This window comes from Tauraco erythrolophus, chromosome 2 (genome assembly GCF_009769465.1).
Source record: "Tauraco erythrolophus isolate bTauEry1 chromosome 2, bTauEry1.pri, whole genome shotgun sequence".
Taxonomy (NCBI): Eukaryota; Metazoa; Chordata; class Aves; order Musophagiformes; family Musophagidae; genus Tauraco; species Tauraco erythrolophus.
Genome location: NC_141466.1, coordinates 68,736,667 through 68,762,156, shown reverse-complemented (window position 1 = coordinate 68,762,156; position 25,490 = coordinate 68,736,667). Strand labels below are relative to the sequence as shown.

General features: G+C 40.2%; 1 protein-coding gene across 1 annotated transcript in view; it reads left to right on the top strand.

The window, feature by feature from the left end:
* PKHD1 (PKHD1 ciliary IPT domain containing fibrocystin/polyductin) overlaps positions 1–25,490 on the top strand; it is a 272,553-nt gene that overhangs the window by 128,686 nt on the left and 118,377 nt on the right. Inside the window, exons 42-47 of the mRNA XM_086623983.1 lie at positions 4,853–4,965; positions 6,306–6,405; positions 7,755–7,889; positions 11,070–11,205; positions 12,919–13,165; positions 25,174–25,351. Of these exons, the coding sequence (XP_086480109.1) occupies positions 4,853–4,965; positions 6,306–6,405; positions 7,755–7,889; positions 11,070–11,205; positions 12,919–13,165; positions 25,174–25,351 (909 nt within the window). The remainder of the gene's footprint in view (positions 1–4,852; positions 4,966–6,305; positions 6,406–7,754; positions 7,890–11,069; positions 11,206–12,918; positions 13,166–25,173; positions 25,352–25,490) is intronic.

The following is a 25,490-nucleotide window of genomic DNA, read 5'->3' as shown; positions in this document are numbered from 1 at the left end:
AGCTGTCATAAACTGTACTTGTACTGGGATATTAAAACAAGCGTATATACAAAATAAATTATATTCATGGGCAAATGTATTGTTACTGAAAATTTTACTGCACTTGAATGAAATGAAATATTTCAATGAGAATCTTCATCCTGAGATACCTCAAAAAGTTGTTTTATTTTCTGTTATTTATTTTCTAATTAATTTTAATTTCTATATTTCAGTTTATTTCCTAAACTGGAAAAAAAGTTTAGGCTCAGCTTCCCTAGGATTTTTTCCTACTTTTGTCATTATAAAAGAAAAGTCTTGATTTTAATGGACTGATGACAAACAAACTAACATTCAGCAAAATCAAATGCACCTCTGTCTGGATCTAAAATGCCAACTTATGTACAGTCTAAGATTTGCATTCCAGGGTGAGAAGGAGAATGCATTCCCTGTCCTATGAAAATGACATTGATTTTAAAAGAAACCAAGCTTCTCTACTCTAAATAGCAATAAACCAAGGAACTCTTAAAAAGCTGACAGACTAACAACCCTCACATCAAAAAGTTGAACTCAGTAAAAATCTTTTTATTCACAAATTCTCTGATGCTTTCTTTTAGTTCATACATTTTTTTGTCTTATTCAAGTCACTTACATTTCAGAATAAAGAGTCACTTTTAAGTGTTTCATGGAAAAAAAGGATGATTTTCAGCAATTTCAAACCATTTTTCCTTCCTAACTATTTTAAGTCTGGAATTTCATTGAAACTGACCTGTCTTACCACAGTTTCAGTTGTGACAAATGCACATTTTCATAAAAAAAAAAAAAATCCTGACCTGTTCTATTGCTAACTCACAGAAACCAAACAAATTATTAAGTGTATGCGAAGACCTAATCACCCCCTAAGCTTCTGTTCCAAGAGGAAAAAATTTCGCCTAGATTTGAAGGTGAAAAAGAAACACGTTTCCTACCTTAGTACGAAGACAATAGCACTTAGGAAGAAGAAGAGGACTTTTCTGCAATTCCCTCAAGGGCATATTTATCATTTTTAAGACCATCGAACGTGTTTAAAAAGTACAACAACTAGGCAGAACCACATGAATTTCAGCTCCACTAAACACTATCATGCACTGCCTTACCCTGGAGCTGTCTACTCGATCGCCAGTGGCTCAGCTTTTGAAAAGGTTTGCTGCAATTATCTCTGCGGGTACGTGTCAACTGACTGTGGTGGGTTTCCAGCACATTTGTTTAGCTCTCTCGGTTCACGTGTCTTCACACATACGCCCAAAGCTGCGTCTGTGGCTGTGTACCCGATCATCAGCGATACGTCTGCTCTCCAGACGTGTGCTACTCAAGGCAGAATAGCAGATGGCCCTTGAAGGGTTGCTGATAAGCCTCCTTGTTGGGCTATTTGAGGCGTTGCAGCAGCAAAAGGCAAATATGAAGAAGTTGCCTAGCTTAAAATTCTTATTAGCTGCACTTACTGTTCTATAGAATCAAGCAGTGCTCAGCAGAAGACATGAAAGGACATGGATATTAAGAGAAAAAGTCATACTTCTTCCAAGCAAAACACCTGTGTCTTGTGGACTTATTTCTTAGTACAATAATAATCACTAAATTCAAGGGATGCTGGTCCAACACCAGCATCATGATGTTAACAGAGTTTCAGCACCTTTTATGTGATCAAATGTCTCAAGAACTCGATATTGCTTTTTAGGTATTTATAATTCTAATTTAATAGGGAGGTTTGAAGAATGTAATGGGCAAGACTGATCTTCTCACTGCCTAGTTTCCAGGCCATGACATGGAATAGAAATTTACACCTCAAAATTTGAATGTTAGGTAGTTGTTGGTTTTTGTGTGTGTTTGTGGGTTTTTTTTTTGTTTGTTTTCAGATTGCCATCTTTCAATTACTGGTTTTAGACTTACAGGCTGCAATCTTTAAGGCAAGGATTACACCTAAACCAGACAGAGAGCTCTAGGTCCGTACTGTGTTACATCTTCTGTGCATGATGGGTTAAGCTTTCCACAGTGAGTCCTGCAATAATGTTTTCATAACTGCTCAATTTACTTGGGAGCCTAAATTTGCATCAGTGACTGAAGAGCTTAAATTTCCTTGAAAATCAGTGGTCTCCTAAACGGTGCTGAAATTGGGACAGAGCAGTCACTCAAACCTGAGCCTACAAAGACATTCGGAGACCCAATTCCCACTGGTTTCCGTTTGACTTAAGCTCTTAAGTGCATTTGAGAATCAGGCTGATAGATAAAATTCTGTACTCATACAGTATAAGTGCAAAATGATTATTACAAGGTTAGGTTTGAGCTTTTTTTTTTTAAACAAAATATGGAAGCCCTGGTTATCTCTTTTCGGTTTCATAAGACAATTTCATTAGCAGACTGGTTTCTTGCCTTTTAAATGTTATCAGCACGAGGAACTGTAGATGCTCCTCTTTGGTACTGGCCCTTTTGTCACTGAAATCCATGCCCTATGATCCCAGTTTTCTTTTTGTGTGCAGGAAAAAGGAAAAAAAAAAAGTTTTTTATCTTTTTCTCTTGATTCTCATGGACTCAATGGGTCTTGGACCTTTTGTAGTAACTTCCTGTTCATAAACATTAAATGTCCTTAAATTCCAGAGCAAGTGTGCAGTTCTCATGCATAACAACATATGGACTGGGTTTAAGAAATTCAACAAGCATCCTTTCTTTCTTTTCTTGCCATGATGTTGAGGACTGGGAAACAGCTTAAATGAATGAATGGGGTGGAGATCAGCCCGTGTTTCCATGTCAGGGGAGTGACTGATGGTCACGCTGTTGATAAATGAATGTTTCCCAGTATCACCCAACCCAGCCATTCTCCACAGTACCAAAGAGGTGAGGCTGCATCTGTTAGGCATCGATTGTTTCTCACCATTTCACCTCTTCTGAGATCTTTTCTGAAACCTTTTGTAAGGTGAGAGCAGTTCGAAGTGAGCACGCTGTGGGTACTACTCACATCCTGCCAGGTTCTGAACCTGGAGGAGCAGTGCTGGGCAGGCTCTCCAGAGCTTTAATGTCATCTTTAATGTCATCAACAGTTTGAGCTCCGGCTATCTAAAAGTTCATGAAATATTTACATTAGCAGTGTTGTACGATTAAGAGACACTTAAAACGTCAGCCACTTTATTTTACTGACTTGCAATGCATACCTCCAGGTATTTGGCATGCTCAGGGAGGTAATTTCTCTCTGGAATTTTGGTTGCATGGACATTCGTAATATACTGACTTCCACGAAGAATTGATTTCCACACAAAATTCCCTGCTTGCCTAAAACCCCTGCCCTCCAGCCACTAGCTGGCTGAATAAATATGCAGGTTTTTTTCCTTATGAATCATCCGTAGAACGGACGATGGGAGTCGCAAGTAAAAGATCCTGGAAATAATGTGACTGGACTGCAGAAGTATTTTCTTAAAGGAAAAGGGTCTGTGGCTGTGCTTTCGGAAAAGGCAGCAGTTTTACCAGGGGATGGAGAAAGCAGTGCTTTGGGTATTGATGTCTCTTTGTTGCTTGACAGATGTCAGAGATCACAACTGTAGGGAACACACTTGGATGGGTCAGAAGAAAGTAATTGGTATATGGAAGCTGTCACCTCTAGTTCACCAGCTCAGCTGAGTGTTGGACCATCAGGGATCAAGAAGTCATTAGTGTTTTAACACTGTCCAATGACCTATGAATGGTAGTGGTGGGTGTCAATCCCTATCTTAGAGAATAAGCTCTTCTTATAGCTGCAAAAAGGCTTATCTTAGACTCCTCTGCGAGAATTAGATACCTCCAGAGAGCAATTAATCTTTCCTAAGAATAGACCAGAAGAATTTCCCTCTGGACATGCCTATGCCTTATTTTTTTCCTGGAAGGGGAGCCTAGGTTTACCAGCCTGGACTTCAGCATGGAATTTTACACATCTAAGATAGGTAAGAGGGATCACGCCCAGATGTGCACATGAAAACATCACTGTATGAACACCGTCCAAAACCAACACAGGTTGACTGCTGTCCAAATGAAGCAGATAAGAGCAGGTTTTTGCCCTAGAGTAGAAAAGCTCCTAAACCCGCTGTATATCCCCCTGCATAATCCACTTGCTACAGACTCCGTAAGTACCAAACTCCTAATTTTAAGGCCAGGCAGACCTTATGTTCACTTATTTTTCACCTCATGAAAGAGACAAAATACAAAGAATGCAACTCCATAATTTCTTCATAAAGAGACATTGACAATAACTTACAGCTCATCTCCCTATGGCTATTCACTTTGTTAAAAATAATTCAGAGCAAGTAATTTACCACAAGTCTTAGTAACTTTAGTTGTTCAGCCACTGACATATCCTGAAGATGTAGTTCTCTCTTTTCTCTTGACTTTTAGAGGCTCTCACTTTTTTCGTGGCAATGTTGCTTCTTTTTTTCTGTATTTCTTTGAGAGATATGAGAAAAATACAGATTGAGAAGTACATCAATAAACTGAGTAGTTTGTGATTTACTTTTCTTTCATGACATCACCTTCCTACTTAGAAAGGATTTTATGGGGGTAAGAAGTTTTTCACGCACTTTTTTTCTTACCTACTTCTTAAAGAATTATAGCAATACCATTTTTTTTTTGTCATTTGTTTCTATTTCTTGGCCAACCCTTGTTGCCTGACTTGAAAACAGATTTTTTTAAGACTCACCCGAGGACAGAGAGAAAATAAAATGAGACAGGACACAGAGACAAGGTACTAGCTTACCAGCCAGTCTTACTTAAATTTGAATGGACCTCAGCTGGCATTTTAATTTGGGATTTTCTTAAGTTTATTTTAATTTCCAGAAATCTGTGGTAATCATTTTTCATAGTTGTATATGCTTATTTGCAGGGTAACACAGTGTGTGCTGCTGGCTATGGCTACTTCTTTCATCTCTCTCCTGGTGGACCATCCAAAATACCTCTACTGTCCTTCAGTGAGAACGTAGCTCATTCCTGTACAAGGTACTTGGGATTTTTCGTTAATGAGATTTTCCTTCCGTGCACAGTAGTGTTAACTATAATTGCAGTAGTAAGCAGAAAGGATATATTTTTTCCCCAGTTTTACACGCTTTTAGGGCTTCCTCTCTTGTAAGCAGAGTTCTCCACAGCAAAGCAGAATCAGTGTTTGACAGCAATGTGGTTGGGGGTGTTTTTCAGGGCCGGATTGTAAATGATTTCCATAGCAGTTTCAATATGGTCAGTTCTTCTTCGTTCACAAGCCCAATTTGTTAACGTGCAGCATTTCCCAGTGCTGTTTAACAAGCTCCTCCACTTTATCACTTTGTTTAAATGATCCTGATGTAGTTTAAGGTGCCACATTTAACATGTTTCCTCATCAACCATTTAACAGCAAAGCACTGAAGTATGCACTCATGTGTTGAATTGAAAACTCATTTTTAAGTATACGAGACCTTTTGAGCAGAAGACGGTGGCATGCAGGAGAACAGAAACACGATTTCTTTCTTACTCTCCTTCTTTAACATCTCCAGCAGGCCACAATTAGAGACATGATACTGGCTTAGACACTCTGGAGTGGCGTTTCTTAGCTCCAGATGCTTTTTATCCTAGCAGCATGGGCACTCAGTTATTAGAGTTTGGCCTCTGATTAAGTAGATTGAAAAGGAGACTAAACACTTTGCAGTCCAACAGAATAAGAGGTGCTGCGTGTGTGTCAGACATTATTATAATAGTTGTTTCTGTAGCATCCAGGAGCAGCTATTCACTAGAACTTTTGCCTATACTTGTCTAAGACAGAAATGAAAGTATAAAATGACAGTATGCTAAAAGTCAGTGGACAGAGTCACCTGAATTTTGAGGAAATCTGGATATTAATCTAGATTTTAAATCTGTGAGAAGGTCAAACCAATAGCTGCATTCCAGAAGCGCATACATTTGGAGTGCACTCCAGATTGGCTGAATCTAAGATCTAGAAAAGCCTTATCCGTCCAGATTCACGCTGGGCTCATCTGAAGCTGACACTAGTTGAAAGCCCATGAACATGGTGGGGGTGTTTTGCAGTGAGCACCTATCAGTGGTAGTGTACACTGGTTGTTAGCCCTGACGTGGCTAATTCTGAAAATACTTGAAAAAAACGTATTTTAAGCATGCTGTTCAGCATGATGAGATGCCTAAAATAAATATTGCTATCTAACAGTTTTTGATTTTGGAAGAAATGATAAGGTCTCTTGCAGACAACTGTTAAAGATTTAAGATTTTAGATATCAAAATGATGAATAGGAAAATCTGCTCACGAATACATGCACTGTAAAGAAACAATCTCCTTTGCTTTCTTTCCTGGACAGATATGGCTTGCTGGTGTACCCAGAATATTTACCAGACAGCCCAAACAGACTTGTTCAGTTCAACAACTTCACAGCTTGGAGCAGCCAAGGTGGAGCACAGGTATGTTTGTCCTGATTGTCCTCTGTGATGCTCAGGATCTTTACAAGTATATCACCTCTACACTGACTTCATCTTTTAAGGCTGCAAATAGGCCACAGTTACGGTAAAAGCTCTTGTACCTGTATGTCCATGTCCCTCAGCTGGAAGCTCCTATTTTGGTGATAAAGCCAGAAGCATTATTTGTGTGAGCTCTCCTTACTGCTTCACTGCAGAACCACTGCTACTTTCGTCAGTAGTTGGTGTCCTCTGTAATCATCTAGCGTATGGCTGCCACTAGAATCATAGAATCATAGAATGGTTAGGGTTGGAAGGGATCTTAAAGATCATCTAGTTCCAACTCCCCTGCCATGGGCAGGGACACCTTCCACTAGTTTATGCAGCCAAAAAAATCCTCCCAGTGGATTTGAGCTATTCGTAAACGTTGCAGTTGGTAGAGGATCCATTATCTTCATAGGGTTAACAGTTTCCATGGGAATTTTTTCATCCTTTTAAAAATGTGCCCTTTTTTGTTTGTTTGTTTGAATTTGTCTAGCTTCACTTTCTAGCTATTGTAGCTCATGATTAGTTAACCTGATTAAAATTCCTCGCCACCCTTTATTATCTGATACTTTCCTCCCATACTGGTGCTTAGAGGCTGTGATCCTCTTAACCCCCCATCTGATGTCCTGAACAGATTGGATGTGTTTGTAAGGCATATTTTCCAGTCTAACCCATCCTATGGCTCTTCTTTTGATGGTGTCCAATTTTTCAGTGTGGTTTTTTTTTTCAGACTAGTGCATTCTATTTCTGCAAAAGTTTATATGAAAAGAAATAAAATTAAAGGATGTTTTGCAGTTTTGTTTTTGTGGTTTTCTCTTTCTAACTTATAATTTCTTTGTATGGTACTGACCTAGCATACATTAATAATTAAGTTTATTCTGCTTCTTTCTATGGGTTCCCTTTAGGAACAGTCTTCTTGCTATTAGGTGACTGTAAGCAATACCTCTGGTTATTTTCATGGCATCCTTCTGTCACAAACATTAACTTCTTTACCCTAATATTTTTCCCAGTAATAAACTCCCCCAAATTTAGAGCACTTTCCTCCTATTACTGATTCTTGGTTCTGATTTTCTTTCATGTTGTTCTTTTTTCTTTTAACATGAAAATAAGTTAACAGGACATAAAGATTTTTGTATTACTAATTGAAAGTAGAAACTAGACATTAAGAGGAGATTCTCAAACACTAAATATGCATTCAACACTTTTATGAGGTTTTGCACTTCCCCTTTCTACTGTATTGTAAGGAAAGCAGAGTTGTAAACCCATATATTCATTTATGTATCATTTTCCTTTATTATGCTTTTATGTAGATTTTTAGAAGCCGCAACATTGAACTCCAACATTTCTGGATTTATGCTTGCAAAGACTTTGGCGTTGACATTATAGAAAGCCTGGGAAACACTTCTGTAGCTAACAACTTTTTTACTGGACACGTTAGGCAAAAGGTAAGCACTGTGGGAATTATTTCAATGTCTCTTGAGTTGCACAGCAACCCATCAAATGGGAATTTGGAGAAATAAAAAAGCAACTTGAAGAACAGCCCCTGCTCCATGGCAGCTTGGGTAAAACTTGGATTTTAAATAGATTGCATGTAAAGAGAAATACAGCTTCAGGATGAGTTTTGGGCACTGATCTGTTTGCTTAGTCCTCTAGCTATCTTCCAAGTCTTGGAAAGATCATGCCTTCAGTAGCAGCACCTGCAAGGGACATTGATTTGGTGATAAAGCAGAGAAACTTGTTGCACCAGTACTGCTCTCCCAGCCTGCTGGAACCAAGGATTTTGTTGCTTTTGCTGGCAGCAGCAGCAGAGAAATAGTATTTGATCAGCTAGATCCTGCATAATTTTTCAGGTGCCCCATTTATACCAGCTGATGAGAAACTGGAGGTTGCATTCTGCAGGAAAATTCAGCATTTTTTCAAAATGTCTTTTTATTTCAGTGTGGAAGTTTTGAAGATTTTTTAAACAGATTTGAAACAAGGACTCTGATTTTTCTATTTGAATTTGGAACTATTAAAAGATTTTATATTCTAAAGCATATTCATGTATATTCTTTATAAAACAATATACAAAATTAAAAATGAAGTCACACTTTTGTTCAACTTATGAGTTGAAGATTTTAGTAAGATAAGTGTTAGTTTTTTCCCACACACACATTCGTTTGTGTTTTTTTTTCCCAAGATTCATATGGTCTCAGAAAACCCTTAGAATTACACAGAACCTGAATTTTTTAGAGAAATCATAATTTTTGTTTAAATAAACTTTTCTAACATAGATTCCTAAATACCTTTTGCTGTAATAAACAGACACTATTTAACCGTACACAATGATTTGAGAACCAGTGATTGATTGATCAGATTGAGTGATTTGAGAATAATGAGGGGGACAACAGATTTGTTTTCTATTCTAATTAACATTTTGGTTTCCTCTGCTCTCTCATAGCATCATTAGTCTGCCTGGAACACACAGTCCTTATATTTACTTGAGAGTGAAAAACACAGTCAAAATGTAACATTTTTGTCTATGCAGTAAATATGTTCTTCTTCCATTATTTCTTTAGGCAGCTGGACAAAGTCCTTTGGGTGCAACCAGGTTGTTAACAGATTAATAACATGGATGACAATGGAATTTTAGTTACAACTGGCCACAGCTGCTTGTTCATGATTTTGAGGGATTTTTTGCCCTGCTCAGTTTTCTACTGTTGTTTATGAAATTCATTTTCTCTCTGACTGGCAGAAAAACAGTTTTAAATGAGTTTTCTTTAGAAGCTTGCAGAAAGAAACCTCTGTAGAAGATCTATTGAAAGTATGTAGCTCAGATATAATCCTGGTCTCACCAGTCCAACCTTGCAGCATGCCAGTGACACAATGAATTTATCTTGGACACCAAAGGGTGGATGTCTTTGTTTTCGCTGTGCAGGATCCATGGAAGGACTCCAATGTTGTACTTGTTAAGAGATTTAGAGGCCTCAGCTGTGCCTTGTTTCTTGCAGTACCCCAGGGGGGTGATTATCTTTGATTATCTCATGATAAGAGCCTCCTTGTCATAATTTACATCTTAATTTATGTAATTCTCCCTTTAATAATGATGTCTTTTTAATATCAATTAAAACTTCATGACATTAATTTAATGGGAACCTTGGATATTCCTCTCTGCTAGCCCTTCTAGTTTTTGAAAGCAGTGCTTTAAAACAAGATTGTTTTCTGGAAATATGAGGGCATTTAAAACTTTGGGCTTTGATCGATTAGAACATTAGTGGTAAGGCTAGATCTAAGGACTGTAAAAGCCGTGGGAAAGACTTTCATTAGTTTCCTAGACATTCAGCGCACCTCTTCCATACTTTCGTAAAGCAACTCATTGCCTTTGTGGAGCCAGTTGAGGAAAAGCATTTCTTCCTGAAAAAGCAGGTCTGAGTCAGGTGACACACAATAGACCCTTCTTCTAGTTGCTATTTATTTATATAAAATAAATTCACTAAAAAAACCATAGAAATAGGAGTGGTATGGAGGAACAGGCAACTGTAAGAAAAAAAACAATAGACTCTTTCCATAAGCCAGGGATTTCTGCTTAGCAGTGACTTGGAAGAAGATGACCCAAGGACTAGGACCATCGCCCCAGGTGGTTTGGCCTCAGAGTAAAAAAAGATGATGGAGCTGCTCTCTCTTAATGAGACTGAAGATAGCACCATTTCTTTGAAGTAATAAACTACTTATAAAAGTTCATTTCATTCTACATTTTCAATTAAAGATGATGTTTTCACAGACGGTGGATTTCTCAATTGATTCTATGCTATGGCTTTTAAGAGTTGTTCTACAAAACTGTTTATTGGCCTCAAATAGCATCACGAATTCTCACCAGCCCTTTCTCCTCCAGGCTACCCACTAACTCTGAGTACATCCTTCCTCCCAGCCTGTCTCCAAGATAAATTGGCAGAGAGATGTACACCTCCCCTGTGTCATGGCCTACAATCACCACAAAATCTAGTTTGTTGTGTTTCCCATCACTTGTGGGTTTTGCTCTTCCTTTGCACTTGTGTTTTCTCCTGTCTCTTACTGGTATACTTAACTTCTTGTTGTTCTAATGGATGAAGAAGTCAACCAGAGCTTTGAAGAGAGCCTGGCTTAAATGCTTCCCCCCATCTCCAATCACACAAAAGGGCTTTGAATCTCAACAGACAGGTTTTTGTTAGAACGTAAATTAGGATGATCAGCTTTGTAGAACAGGGAAATATCCTGCCTGCTGGACCAAGCAAGGTAAAGTAAAAGGGACTGTAAACAAATCTGCCTTCCAGGTGAATTCTTTCTTCCCAGGCAATGTGCAATTTCCTTTCCCTCCAAACCTCCAACCTTAACTAGTACTGAAACAAGCCAGACAAAGCAAACAAGGCAATCACTGCTTTGAATGTAATATTAACATATACTGCAAATGGTGAATTAAACAGAGGTTACTTGTCCGAATTTGCAAAGCAGTAGCTTAGATGTGTCCTTCAAACAGCCTACACTGCCCCACAACCATGGGCGTGGGTGCAGTCACATCCTTGTGTCCCAGTTGCTGCATCCTGGACTCGTTAGACTTGGAGATTCACATGGTGATATATTTCCCAGTGCTTTTCATTTCTTTGTTGCAGGATCGGACCTGTATGTCAGCAGGACTAAAAACTCCCAAAAGATACCAGCTATTCATCTCCAACACAACTTTCAGGAACTTTGATGCTAACACATGCACTGCAATCAGGACTTGTTCTGGCTGTTACCAAGGGCAGGGTGAGTCTGATTTGCTCTGGTTTAGCAGGGCTTCCACAGTCTTTTTCTTCCTCCCGTTTCAGATTCAGACATTCAAAAGCTCATAGTTTCCACAGACAACCATTGATAAATATTTCAGTTGAATCCTACAAAAACCACTGTATGATGATGAAGAGTACTGGCCCCAGTTTTGTTTCTGTAATCTTGTCAGTGTGCTTGCATCAAGAGCTAGGTTTTGAGGTGTTTGCATACCTGCTTTGCTTAGCTTTCATGGCACCAAATAGTTTTCAAAAGTCTCACTGTCTACATTTCACTTTCCCAACTAGGAAGGATAATAGCTCTTCCCCATTGGCAGGGAGGTGGGGCATGAGATGACAATATGTAGATTTAAGATAAATACTTTGCATGGTGTGCATGCTCAGATGAACTGGGAAAATCCCTGAGCTGGGATTGTAGTGATAAGCGTAACAACCAGTCCTCAACAATGCTCACCCTCTTTAATGTGTGCACTTTACTAACACTGCTGGTGGGCTGAATCAGACCCTTTAGCTGCTCTGCTCTGCAAGGACTGAGGTTGCAGGTTCTCTCCAGACAATCTCCCTTAGAAATAGCTTCATCATTTAGTTGAGGCCACATACCTCACATGTTTTTAAGACAAAAGTAGCCTTATTTTTGCACTGATTTCGTTTTCTCAGTGGAAAAAGTTTTTATACACTGACTTGTTACTGCTTCTTCATTTTTGGAGGTAAAATTTCAAGAGCGATGATTTCTTTAACAGCTATGACACATCCTCACAGAATTTCACCAGGCTCCCACCTCAGGCCAGCCTAAACCCTAGGTGAATTTGCCTAAGATAACATGTGTGAACTAAACATCCTTTTGAGCTTTGAAGAGGTACCCAAAGGCTTTTTGAAGAATGTTCCAACTGCAATTACCTCTTAAATATATTTATATATAAACGTATGCTGCCCTACAATAACCTAACAGAGAAAAAGACTTCAGGAGGTGAGATCAAAGGACAGGAGGAATAGTAAAATCTGACTCAGAGAGGCTGCAAATGACAATATGATAGTCAAATAGTAACCAAATGCGGTGCATGAACACTCATGCCAAAGCTGACTTGTTATGGTCCATGGGGCAATCATTTTCTGACACTTCTAGAAATATTAATGTGTTCAAAAATTTCCTGTGCTTTAGCCCACATGAATGTTCCTCCTCTTTGTAGTAATGAAAAGATCCTCCAGCCATACTTTTCAGCCAAAGCTTTATTGTGCCAGGTGCTATATATATGCACACAAGTATATTTACACACACACACATAGACAGTCCTTATCTCTAAAGAATTTATCTTAAACACAAGGCAGAAAAGATCTATACAAATCACTGTTTTGGGAACTGTAACTTTTGGGATTGGGACTTGTGAAGAAGCAATGAGTCACTGACGAGATGTTGGTAGAGCCAGGAACAGCACCTGGATCAGAGGAGTCTCTAACCACAAGTCTTGTCACGACAGGGTGCGGGGCAGGTTGGACCTGGCCATAGCATTGCAATCTACAACCATCTCTATTGATTTTATTATTTTCCTGAATCTCCTCTTCTTGTAGACTCAGCAGATGTTTTTCCAAAGCGAAGGTGAAGTGAAGCTAATCTCTTTTTCTCCAGAGATGTCTTCAGACCTATTACTTCAAGAGATCAGTCTGTGTTTCTGAAATGCTGCTTGTTCTCCCTCCCTAGGTGGGTTTACAGTGAGAGTTGAACGTCTGACCTTCATCAATTCACCTTTCCAAGTGTCCTTCCCCTTTCCTCACTCTGCCATCCTTGAGGATCTCGATGGCTCTGTCACAGGGCAGAAAGGAAGTCATCTCCTCCCTTCCACAGATATCCTTGTGATGTCTTGCACAGCCTGTGCCAACTTCAGTCAAGCTTCTGGTGGCAGTGTTTGTGGCAGGGACCTCGTGTTCCACCGTATGTCTCTTCATTTGTAAGTAACCATTCCACTTTTGGAAAATCGGCATGGGTATCACTTGCTATGTTTTATGTTGAGAGAGGTGCTGGATCTGAACACAGTCCCAAGACTCCTCCTTCTCTCCTGGGTCCTAAACTAGGTCAAAAGCCTGGCACTGGCATACATTAGTCCATGTTGTTGTCCACGTGGTCTCTGGCACTGTTTTTTCTGGCTACTTGTTTTTGTCCAGCTAGTTCTCAGGCATGGTTTGAGAGAGAGCACAGGGACCATTCTCATCTGGCAATTTGAATGTAGTCATCATGATTCTGGGGAGGATAACTTAGCTGTATGGACAGCTATGAGAACTATCCAGGCTACAGGACACTTTTTGGTTTATTTAATTTACTTGTGCCTGCCCAAGTTCCATTTTTTCTGAGATTCTCAGCAAGCTGCTTATCTTTCTTATCTTGGTTTCCTACCTATGGTCTTGATTCCTGTCCTGAGACAATTCTGGCAGTGTTAAGTAACCCTTCAAGTAGAGGTTGTGGTCTACTGCTATCTTGTCACTCTTCAGGTACCAGGACTATATAAATGGGCCTTTGTAGAAAAGAGAATCCAGCTCAGTGTGGACACTGACACTCAGATGTTCAAAGCCAGATCGATGGCCGAGTCCCAGAAACAGTCAGAGACCTAGTGGGCGAATTGCAAACTTTGCCAAGATTTTCTGAGTGCTGACCTATAAAATACCTCCAGATCATGAGAGGAACACCTCATTTGATAAGGTGATACAGTCTTAAAAAAAAAGTTTGAATTTAATTATATTTTAAGTCAAGTTCTGAGAGAGTTTCTGTTTATGCTCATTGTGAGAGGTTTCCCCAAATGCGCCCAAAGACTAAGTGGTCATGAATAGAGCAGATTTTCATGCCTTAAGCAGAAAATCTTTGCCGTCTGATTTTACTGCTATGTTAATTTTGTAAACTATTAGATTCATGTGTTGTGTTCTATTTTCTTCTAAAACTGGATTCAACATTTTGTGATTTCATGGGCCCATCTCTCATGCACTGAACAGTCATATTGTATAGAAGATATAAGATATTCATGATGTATTTAATTAAAAGAAAACTTTCTGGTAGATATGTTTCTGCCATTCTGTTGGAGCCATGCCTTTCTTACCCATTTCATCAGGACTTTCCGATCTTTCATTTTCTTGTTCTTTGTTTACTGCAAGGGGAATTTTGTCAATTCAGATCATCAAACCTTATTAAGACTGACCCAGACTCACAACCTAAGCAACTATTTCAGTCTATATCGTTATGGTTTCCCATCAACATGATGGGATCAGACCATGGTACAAGGGAGATGTGAAACTCAAGAATAAACTTTTATTATTGTGAGTGGCAGAACTTTTTTGCAGCTAGTGTTTTTCCAGGGCCAAGATGCCAGTTTTCTCTTGATTTGAATGGGCACTTGTGATAATACCATTGTTTATAGATGAAAATGAAAACCCATTTGTTTGTTTTCTTAATCATGATAAAGAAACCCAAAGCATAAATGAACATATTACTTTAAGAGTGCAAAATACTACAGTAAATCTGTGATGTAGCTCTCAGAGCTTGTTCAGAAATCAAAAATTACTGGAAAGATTTGACAAGTAAGCCAGAAATTAAATATGAGTGAATTCAAATTGGATTGAAGACGTATAAACTTAGATATAGTTCTGAAGAACATGTGTGGTCACCATGTAGACACTGGCAATGTGTCCCATTACGGCTCATGGAAACCTGTGTCCTTGATTCAACTGCCTGTGGAGAGATGTCTAGTGCCACTTAAAATGCTCTATAATCATAGAATCATAGAATGGTTTGAGTCGGAAGGGACCTCAAAGATCATCTAGTTCCAACCCCCCTGCCATGGTCAAGGATACTCTCCACTACACCAGGTTGCTCAAAGCCTCATCCAACCTGGCCTTCAACACTTCCAATGATGGGGCATCCACAGCTCCTCTGGGAAACCTGTTCCAGTGCCTCACCACCCTCAATGTAAAAAATTTCTTCTTTATATCTAATTGGAATCTACCCTCTTTCAGTTTAAAGCCATTGCCCCTTGTCTTATCATCATGTACCCTTGTAAAAAGTCCCTCTCCAGCTTTCTTGTAGGCCACCTTCAGGTACATATTTCCTTTAGCTTGTCACTTCATAGCAGAAGAGCAAGGATCTCCTGGAGGCACTGTGTTAGATTTCACACCAAAGTTTTTGATTGCTTGGGACATTTTAAGCAGTACTAGATGCCTCAGGTCAGCTGAACTGTCCTTTGGGCTTCTACTGACTGTACTTACTATGATGCTAGTGGCTGTAATGGTCATCCAATGCATATTTAAATGTCAGTAGGCATTTAAGTGTCTCAGTTCTAAATTGAATGATGACTTTCATAGCACGGTTTTGGTCCAGGACAGCTATCCCATGCCCAAGATTTGTGGGTACAATTTAGAGGTCAATACAACCCAAGGAACCGTTTCCAGAAGGGCAGTTTAGATGTTCCCATGCTGTTTTGGAAGCTGAAAGAATTTGATCATGTGGATATGGCCAGATCATGCCAGATAGCCTCAAGGCCAGCGGGCAGACCATAACACCAGTTAGTTTGTCAGAACAGATGTAGCCACAGGTCTGTGTCTGAGTGCTTACACGCTCTGTGAGTGGATGAGACATGGTTTTGTTGAAGATCTGTCTATCTATGTGGATATAACCACATTTTACAATGTAGGGTACAACTCCTCCTTGCCGTTATCTCTTCACACTCCCAGTAAATCATGTCTACTGTAAGTTTGCGACAAAATGCCGTTTGATTTTTTTTTTTTTTAAATGTCTAGAGGGATAGAATATGGTTTTGCAGAGTTCAGCCTCCTACTGTCACTGCCTCGTATCCCACCTTTGTAATAACCCTGTCCTGGGATACAGCCAGGATACCATCACCTTTGATGGTCATACAGCTCCCAAGCACTATCCTAGCTCATTTCTGTTGCTGCACATGCCTCCCCAAGCTGGAATTGTTCCTGCTTTTTTGCAGCTGGCAGCTAAAGAGATCCAGTGGAGAAATATTGCTCAGCAAAGTACTGCCACCACTTCTGTTATCCAGGGAGAACACTTGCAAATTCCTGGCATAAAATGAAAGGGGATGGAAAGACTTTTAGTGTTCTAAACACCGCTCCTGCTTTTCTTCCCATGCTCATTTCCCCTTCTCAGTGCCCTGCTCAACATATCTCTTTTTGAAGTACAAGCCTGAGCCGTTATCCATTTTTTGCTGTTTCAGGTTAGTAGTACACAGGTAGAAATCCTGAAGTGCTCTGTCAGAGGGCTGTTAATAATTCACATCTGTCTTATAATTCATGTTTTAGAAGAAGGAGGAAAAAAAAACCCTTCCCAAATAGGAAATAAAATAATCACATGTTCCATTGAAGGGGAAAACTATAAGACTTTCGTTTACCTGCAGGCTTTGCATGTGATTACTGTTTCTCATAACAAAAACCAAAAGTCTGCAATAAATTAAGAGCTGTGAATCATTCTGATTTAACAAAAAGAGTACTGGGTAGAAGACGATATACAACTGTGCTAGATATCTTTCTGGACCAGTTAACCATGAGGTCTTAGGCAAATCATTTTCCTTTCTAGCCTGTGTTTACTTTGATTATATGGCCTACCAGCTCTTTTGATGGATGCTGTGTGGGTGGATAGAGCTTTTCAGAGCATTACCTGTAGTGTGATTTGAGTCCTTTCGTATACTGCCACAATGTAAATGTTAATAATTCATGACAGCTAATGTATTCAATATACCTCATTCCTTTTTGCATCAGAAAGTGGTTAAGAGCAAGTACAGATGGGAGTTCATCTGCAGCATTGCTGTTGAACTCTGAAAATGTTTGAGCCCTGACTTAAACTTTGTCTTCACAGTAAATTGCTTAAAAGTTTTATATTAGTCATACCAATGACCATATACTTTTCAATCAACCTTTTATTTCAAGCCAGTCCCCTTTTTTTTCCTTTTTTATTATTCATCTACATGAGCTGAGAGTTAACTTACATCAGAGATAGTTGGCAGCCTGAGTAGCAGAAGCCAGCTGTTAGCCTGTCCTCTTGAGTAGTCTGAGACATCAAGAGCATCCTCTTGTGCTGCTTCCAGATCCTCTCTCCTGAGTAGCTCCTACCAGCCAAATCACCATCTTGTTAAGTTGAAAGACTGTCAGCACTCAGCCAATCAGAGCAGGCAACAGGCTGTATCCAAAGTGATGAGTCAGGGAGGCTTTGGTCACAGCACTCCAAAATGGACCTGATAGAGGAACAGGATAGGGAATGAAAGGAGCTGGAAGGTGTGAAGGATGAAAATGAATTGATAAAATATCCACAACATGACCACAGAATGAGGGGGTGCGAGGAGAAGAAGAAAGGATGAATTTTGTCCAGATGTGTTTCAAGACCGTTCGCAATAAAAAATGAATAGTTTAGGATTAATACAACAAACTATGACTAGGAACATTTGGCAGAGGTTGAACAGAGTGAATAAAGGTAGGTGGGTGACAAGAAAACTTTCCTAACAGTGTAGTCTCTTCGATTCATCTAATTTCAGTAAAAAGATGAAGGCACTGTTTCTTGGATTTCTTTGGTTTCTGATGAGCAAAGAATTAAAAATTGCTCTGGAAGAAATGTGCTTTACTAGACTCAGGAGTGTGGGACCTATCAGATCTGCAACTTGGTACTTGTACTTGCCACTTGTGATAAGCCCTGTAGTCAGTAAAACGGGTTCTATCAAAACCAGAGGTGAAAAACAAATTATAAGCCTCTGAACACAAGCCTTATGCACTGAACCCACATTTGCTGATCATCAGGACCAAGTGATAGCACAAGAGCATCCTCATTTTGGCATGAAGTCACACAGTACAAGGAAAAGGTTTCAGGCAATAGCAGTAAAACATTCTCATCTCCTGTGCTCAGTAGCTCTCTCTTGGTCTAGAGTGGTGCATTCTATGGACTCCTCCATAGAAAGTGCGAGGTGCTTGAGATGGTGGGCTTTTTGTTTCCCCTGAGTTTCAGGGCTGGACTCCACCTAAAAAAATCTTAAAGGCTGAGGCAAGTAATGGATTTTGAGAGGGGACTCCTAGTATGGCAACCTCTATCTCAGCAACCTCAGTCTCATTCTCTGACCCTGACAGCAACCGGCAAGGCTTGGCGATGGCTATATAATTAACCTGCTTAGCCTCCAAAACATCAGGTAGATTTCATCAGCGCTACCTTTTAGGAAAGATCCTCTGCCTGGGAACTGTCTGGGATAGGGCTGGTTGGTGCAAGCTAAAAGCATGTCTGGGACCATTTTAATTATTTAAGTTACAATGTGAGCAACTGAATACAAGTAACTGACTGTTTATCTTTGTGCTGTTTAGTTTACCAGAATGCACGTAAGTCTATTCACACTTTTTTTTCCCTAAAACATATGTTTCAAAGAAAACAAAAAGGTTTCGTTAGAGAAAAATCCCTAGAAGCCTTTTTTAAAAAAAAAAAAGAAAACAAGTATCTTGAGCATTTCTTGACTCTCTGTCCTGAACTGCTTCATCCAACAACTTCCAGGGCAATAAGGATCCATTTCCAGCTTGCATTGCTGTAAGAAACGCCTTCTTCCGAAGTCCAGTTGAAAGTTAAACTAATGTGTCACTTAAGCACCCTTTAAAGAGGGTTTTTATGTCTTTTAAAAATGTAATTGAAGCTTATAAAAGTCTTTATAAATTTATATGTGAGAAAGTTATTGAGTAGTCTGAAGAACAGCTTATGCCATGGCACAGCACAGCATGGCTGCAGGCTAGATACGGCTGCTCCAAATGCCACCGCTACCCATATTATCATGAAAATATGAGTCTCTATTAATATTAAAACAAATTTTCATTAAAAAATTGTCATAACATGATTAAGTGACTTTAAAAGTTTCTTCACATTATGCATAATTTTTACAAGAGGAGAGCATTAGAATAATCGGCAGCCAGGCAGCACCTCGCGGCAAAGGGGACTCCAAACACTTTGCGGCTGCGCGCACCAGGAGGAAGTTTGCCTCTTGTTCCCTTTCATTTGCTTTCCCTTCCTCACTGCAGAAACCTGGGACTTGCTCAGCACCAGTCTTGTAGTTCAAGCCTTTTATTGCTTCCCTCTTCTTAGCCTGCTGCAGAGGAAAAGATTAACTTTCTTCTTTATAGCCTTAATTCTTAAATCTGGTCTAATATCCTCTCCTGTAGTGCATGCATTCAGTTGCTGCAAACCCAGCCGCTGCTGATGGGTTAGTGTGAAAAGAATAGCATACCCCCTACCTCCGTGTCTTTGAGTCTTGAAGAGAGTTCAAATGGTTGCTCGAGTTTTGCTTTCCCTTTGGTATTGACTTACTGTGGTGCCTTCGGATGAACACGCACCTGCTGTGAAACACCCTTACAGTCACGCTTCTCGCAATGCCTGCACGCTCAGTTGCTCTCTGGTCGTGTCTCCTCCCTGTGTACATGACTGTGTTCGCACACGGGGCAGCTTATGCGCTTGCTTGACCTCATAACCCAGCCCTTTCCGGGCTCCTGTGGCATAACGTGGAAGGCAAATATTAAATCGTTGGCTGCTGACTGTTCAGTTAACCAACACATCAGCTAAAATTCAGAGGTTCAACTCTTACTGCGCTATATTTCTGTCATCTGAGACATCCCACCAAAGCAGCCAAGAGGAATTTGGTTCTCAGTGCAGGACCCCTTTCCATGTACCTTGCAGCCTGGTCTATTGGCAGCAAAGCTTACGAATATGCAAGATAAGATGTTTCCCCAGGCTTACCCCCTCAGCTTGACCATTGTCTGGGATGTTCCTGGGTGCAGGGAGACATACTTAGCATTGAGGCAGCACTTGGTAGCCCTACACTGTCTTTGCTTGCAAGGAAAACCCTGACAATCTTGTTGGACACTTCTTGAGGGCTTGATAGATCCAAGCCAGGTATGCCAGCTGGGACTCACTGTTATAACCAATGTATTACTAGCCCTAAAATTGTATTAATTTGTAGAGGACTGCAGGTAGGCAGTGGAGGTGCAGTAAAATCATGTCCAGAGTACCTGTGTCCAGATCTTCGGATCCACTTTGGATGCTCTAAAGCTCTGCCTGAGATGGGATAAGCGGAGTGACAAAGTGGTCCTCCGCAGATCTTTGCAATGCTTGCACTGCAGAGATGTTTGAACTGCTTGCTTACCAGCCGCTTTCCAGCTCACAATTGGTATCTGATTTTAGTTTCCCTTAAAATGTCCCCCTGTAAACTATAGGAGCTGGGGAACTGATTTAAGAGCAGAGAGGATTTAGGAAGTCAGAGGGAGCAAACTCAAAAGCTACTTTAAATGAAGCCATCGTAGCTTGTCAGTCACAACCCTCTCTGTTCCTGAGATATCATCTCGATCCCTCTCTTACTTCAAATCCAGAAGGCCTGTCGCATAGTGGCTTCTCAGGATGAGGGATAAAGATCTAGTTATTTTTGAAAAGACCCGTGCATGCAAAAACTTGCTGACGGTAATGGGTTCATAATATAGGGCAGATTTGAATCATGTCCTTGGTCTCTCAACAAAGATAGACATATTTACTTAAAGCAGCTGCAAATTCTTAATTCTTGGCGATTAAAATAAAATGAACTAGTTTTGGGCCCAGCATCAAACCTGTAAAGTGTTTGGTATGGTCGTAATTTGGAATTAGCTTTCACTTGGCCAACAATAAATTAGACTGTTGATAAAAACATTTGGTGTCCCACGTGAAGTTCAATGCTATATTATTTCCTGTTTTGGAGGGGGATAATCATAACGGATTATTACACAAATGTATCAAGCAGAAAGCATTTAGAGCTAAACAAGCATCTGCCTTCATACACAAAGATATGGACCCTTAGGATAAGGAAGTTAATGGTAAACATAAACAGGAGAGTTAATATTTGTTCTACTAGATGTTGTTGATTGGTTTAACAAATCCTTTGTGGCCCGTCTATGTTGAGCAGTTCTGAACAATGCACTTGAGCTGAATTACATAACGCAATCACAATTGGTAAATTGTGGCTCAGACTGTAAAGTCCTATCCAGTAATCCTGCTGTATTTCTAAAGCAAATTGCTCCTTAATTGAAACCTGCTTCAATATAAAAATACAGCCTTTTCAATGAGTCATCCTTTTTTTTTACCCTTACACTTTGTAAAGGCTTCCAGCAGTTTAAAGCGAGGGTTAATTTTGCATTAAGACCATTGCCTCCTAGTTTCTTTCATAGAAAGCCAGGGGAAGTTCAGGGGAAGGCTCTTTCCTCTGATAATGAAGCTCTCCATGTTAATGATGCGTGCAGGCTCCCTTGGATCCTCTGAATTAGAAATACTCGTGTGTGCCAGCGCTACTCTGCTTCATTAACATTAAGGAGAGGTAGATTGGTGGCTATTTAGGGCACAGTGAAATCACTGGCTATTTAGGGCAAATGGAAATGGTGCTAACTGTGGCTGGTAATTCCATTAGTAGGGTACTTCCATTTTGGTGTTTGTTTGGCATATAGGTGAAAAAAACCCAAGCACACTGACATCCTTTCCAGGGGATGTAGTCTCAGGCTCATTGTTGCCTTGTATCAATTAACTTCTACACTGAGCTGCAAAGGTTTTCAGGATTCCCAAATTTTTGTTTTGGTGTGCTGGCACTCTGTCAGGAGGAGTAGAGTAGGTGTTTGTGGGTGGCAACACCTTAAGCAAGGTGTGTAAGAGAACATAACATTTCAAGTCAAGGAAATATAGATAGAATATAGAATCACAGAATGATTTGGGTTGGAAGGGACCTCAAAGATCATCCAGTTCCAACCCCGCTGCCATGGGCAGGGACACCTTCCACTACACCAGGTTGCTCAAAGCCTCATCCAGCCTGGCCTTGAACACTTCCAGGGATGGGACAGCCACAACTTCTCCAGGCAACCTGTTCCAGTGCCTCACCACCCTCAGAGGAAAGAATTTCTTCCTTATATCTAATCTAAATCTTCCCTCTTTCAGTTTAAATCCATTGCCCCTTGTCTTATCACTACATGCCCTTGTAAAAAGTCCCTCTCCAGCTTTCTTGTAGGTCTCTTTTAAGCACTGGAAGACTGCTAGGAGGTCTCTCCAGAGCCTTCTCTTCTTTAGGCTGAGCAACCCCAACTCTCTCAGCCTGTCTTCAGAGGAGAGAAGTCCCTGAGAAAAGTGATTCATGCTGTCTCATCAGACTTCTCCAAGGATGAAGAGTGAAATGAATAAAGAGGAAAAACACATGGATTTACATTGCACAGAGGATGGGTCTGAGTCTCTGTCACTTTCTGTGGTGTTGTGCACCTTATGACTCAATAAGGCAATTTCTGATGTGCAGGAGAGTTTAATGTTGCACGACATGTGGTGTGCTTCTGCTGCTAGAAGTATTTTCCTGAATACCTGTGCAGGTGCTGATAGCTGTGGCAATAATGTGCTTGTTGTCATTTACTTGCTTAATTAGCAGCCTAATATCCTGGTCCAGTTAATGCCTATAAGAGGAGGTTTATTAGTGGTACGAAAGCTATTTAAGCCTTATAAACTCCTTCCAATCAGTTTCATTGGTCTGCCGATATCTTCTGGTTGAGTGATTCCTTGCTGATTCACACTTCTGTTTGCCATTGCTGTTTCTCAGCTGAATGTTTCTGGGCAACCAGAAAGTCCTTTGCCAAAGTGACAGCCACTAGAATAACAAAAAATAACCCAAACAGAACTGGTTTTAAAAAAGAAAAAAAAATTCAGGCAACGTTCCTCCAAGTTGACTGCTATTGTAATTATCTGTTGTCTCCAAAGCAGCAAGGGGAAAAACAAACAAAAATTGCAAATAAACCCAGGCAAATTACAGGATGACATGAGCTCTAGCACTGTCTGTCCTGGGTAAACCATACTGAGTCTAGAAGGTATTCTGAGATTTCTAGTTTTGGGATAATACTCCAATATTTAGCAATACCATTTTAGATATGCTTAAAAGAGGGAATTTTTTTAAGCTTAGTATCAGCTAAAATGCCAAAACTGACTAAGTGAACTATAAGTGAAATTGCCAACCTGCCTTGACCTTGCAACAGTACTTGATTCGTATATAAATCTGCTGCATTCATCTTTATGGCAGAATCATGGCCCCAGGGTACTTTAGCAAGCCAGCAAGGACTCTTCTCAACTGGGAATTAGATCTGCAGTCCTGGGACGTGTATCCCTAGCAATTCCCCATGTATAATGTGAAGAACGCAAGAAGTGGGGAAAAAACTTATGAGTTGCAGTTGTGCAGCTGCAACCCCTAATTTTCTTATAAGCATGACTAGTGCTGGCAGGGCCAGGGATGGGAAATGCTGCTGTTGATGGGGTAAGACTATTGCTAGAATTTTGGATACTTCCATCAGAGATCCTCCTGTATCTTTAGTTTCATAGACAACCCTGTGCCAATCCCTTTGTAAGTCAACTAGGATCATGCTCACAGTGGGGAATGATTTCTGCCAGTTGCTACAGAGAGGAGTGTCGCAATGAGATGCATCAAATTCTCAGACAAGCTTAGGCAGCAGTCTGTGCGTGTGTGTGCAGGAAGGGGACAGGAAGGAGATTCTTTGGCTAGGGTATATTCTTCCTGAGTTTCGATATGAAAAAGCAATTTCTAACGTGGAGGTCTTGTCACTCAGATTCATTCAGCTCATGGAGAAACATCAGCTCCAAGAACATTTTAGCTCAGCTCACATCTGACATCACGTGGAAGAGCGTGATGCTCCTTATTGGCTCTAGAAGGAGAGGACACCGTCCCAGTCTCATTCCAAATGTGAAGCAGTAACACAGTGTAGCTAATCAGAGTAGAGTTTCAACAATAATTTCCATCAGTTTCAAGAACTGTTGTAGAAATGCAAGATGATGAGGACTGCAGGCAAGATCTTTCTTTTGAAGAAGTGGCTTATGATCAGGTGTCTCTGATTAACTGGATTTGAAGAAAACTATGGATATTCAATTTCCATGTTTGAACGTGGGAAGGCTTAGCTGCATTTCAGCTTTATCTTCTCCTTCATGGAGTTCATTGCCTTCAACAAAGCAGTTCCTGTAAGCTGAATATTCTGTATATCTGGACTCACACAGCCTCCCATTTTGGGGAAGCTGGCAATCGTAGCAGTAAGAGGTTATTCTGGCCAGATGTCCAAATAATCGAGATCAGTTTAGCATAACTTGAGAAAAGTCCATGTGCAGTAAAAAAAGCAGAGCCTGCCCCTGGAGAGGAAGTCAAGGTGGATGGTTATATCCATTCCAGCTTCACTGTGTTATTTCCCATTTTCAGTAGAGAAAGGTCTCCAGAAGCCTTAAATCTAAAGGGTTTATGCCCATTCATGATGTCATCACTACTGTTGACCTGTTCAGTGAGTTTTTTTTCTCTGACTAGATTGAACAGAAACTAGGAGTGCAAAATTCTAGTGAAAAAGGGATTTGAGTTTTCATTTGGATGCTCAGAAGAACTGCTGTACTAAAAGTTCACCCATTTCATGAAGGCTTTCATTAGTCTGCAGCAGCCCCAGTTTCATACTGCATGCTGACCCGGACGCAGAGCAGCTTTTTGAATTACACAGAATTTTTGCACCTTTGGCCTTGATGAATCTTTTGACTGTTCAAATGTGAGTGAGTAATCAGAAAGCTCTGTCAGATTTCATGAAGAACCTAAAAGTTGAACCTGAGGCTCATGAGCCTGTTGGATGGGGAAATACTCTGACAATGTAGGAGTTGGTACCCTGGGCGTTGCCATTGCTCTACTTTGGCACAAGCTTTGCTCCTCTGTGCCTTTATTCCTCCACCCTTTGTCTCTCTTTCTCTTTTTAAGGCACTTCAGGCAGAGATCATTTCTTACCATATTTGTAAAGAACTAAACAAATGAAGTCACATTCTGAGAGACAGCATATACTACTGTAATTCAAATAAAAACAGAACTGTAAATGTTGCAAAATGACAGAGTTCAGTGAAAAAATGTGATTATTTTTTTTCCTCCAGAAAAGAGGCTCCAGACATTCCCTATAATTTAACTGTGACTGACAGTAGGAATAAGACAACCACAGTCAATTATGTCCCTGATACTTTGTCAAACCTCTACGGCTGGATGGTTCTCCTCTTGGATAAAGAGACTTATGCATTGACATTTGACAACCCTTTGGTCAGCAAACAGCTCCAGGTAACATGGGAATTTTTTATAATTTCAAAATTATATTTGGAAGAGATAATCGTGCTTTCATGAGCAGAGAGAGGAAAACAATATTAAGTGCACTGAGATAATCTCTATATATTTATAGGCAGGGCTTAGATATGATGAC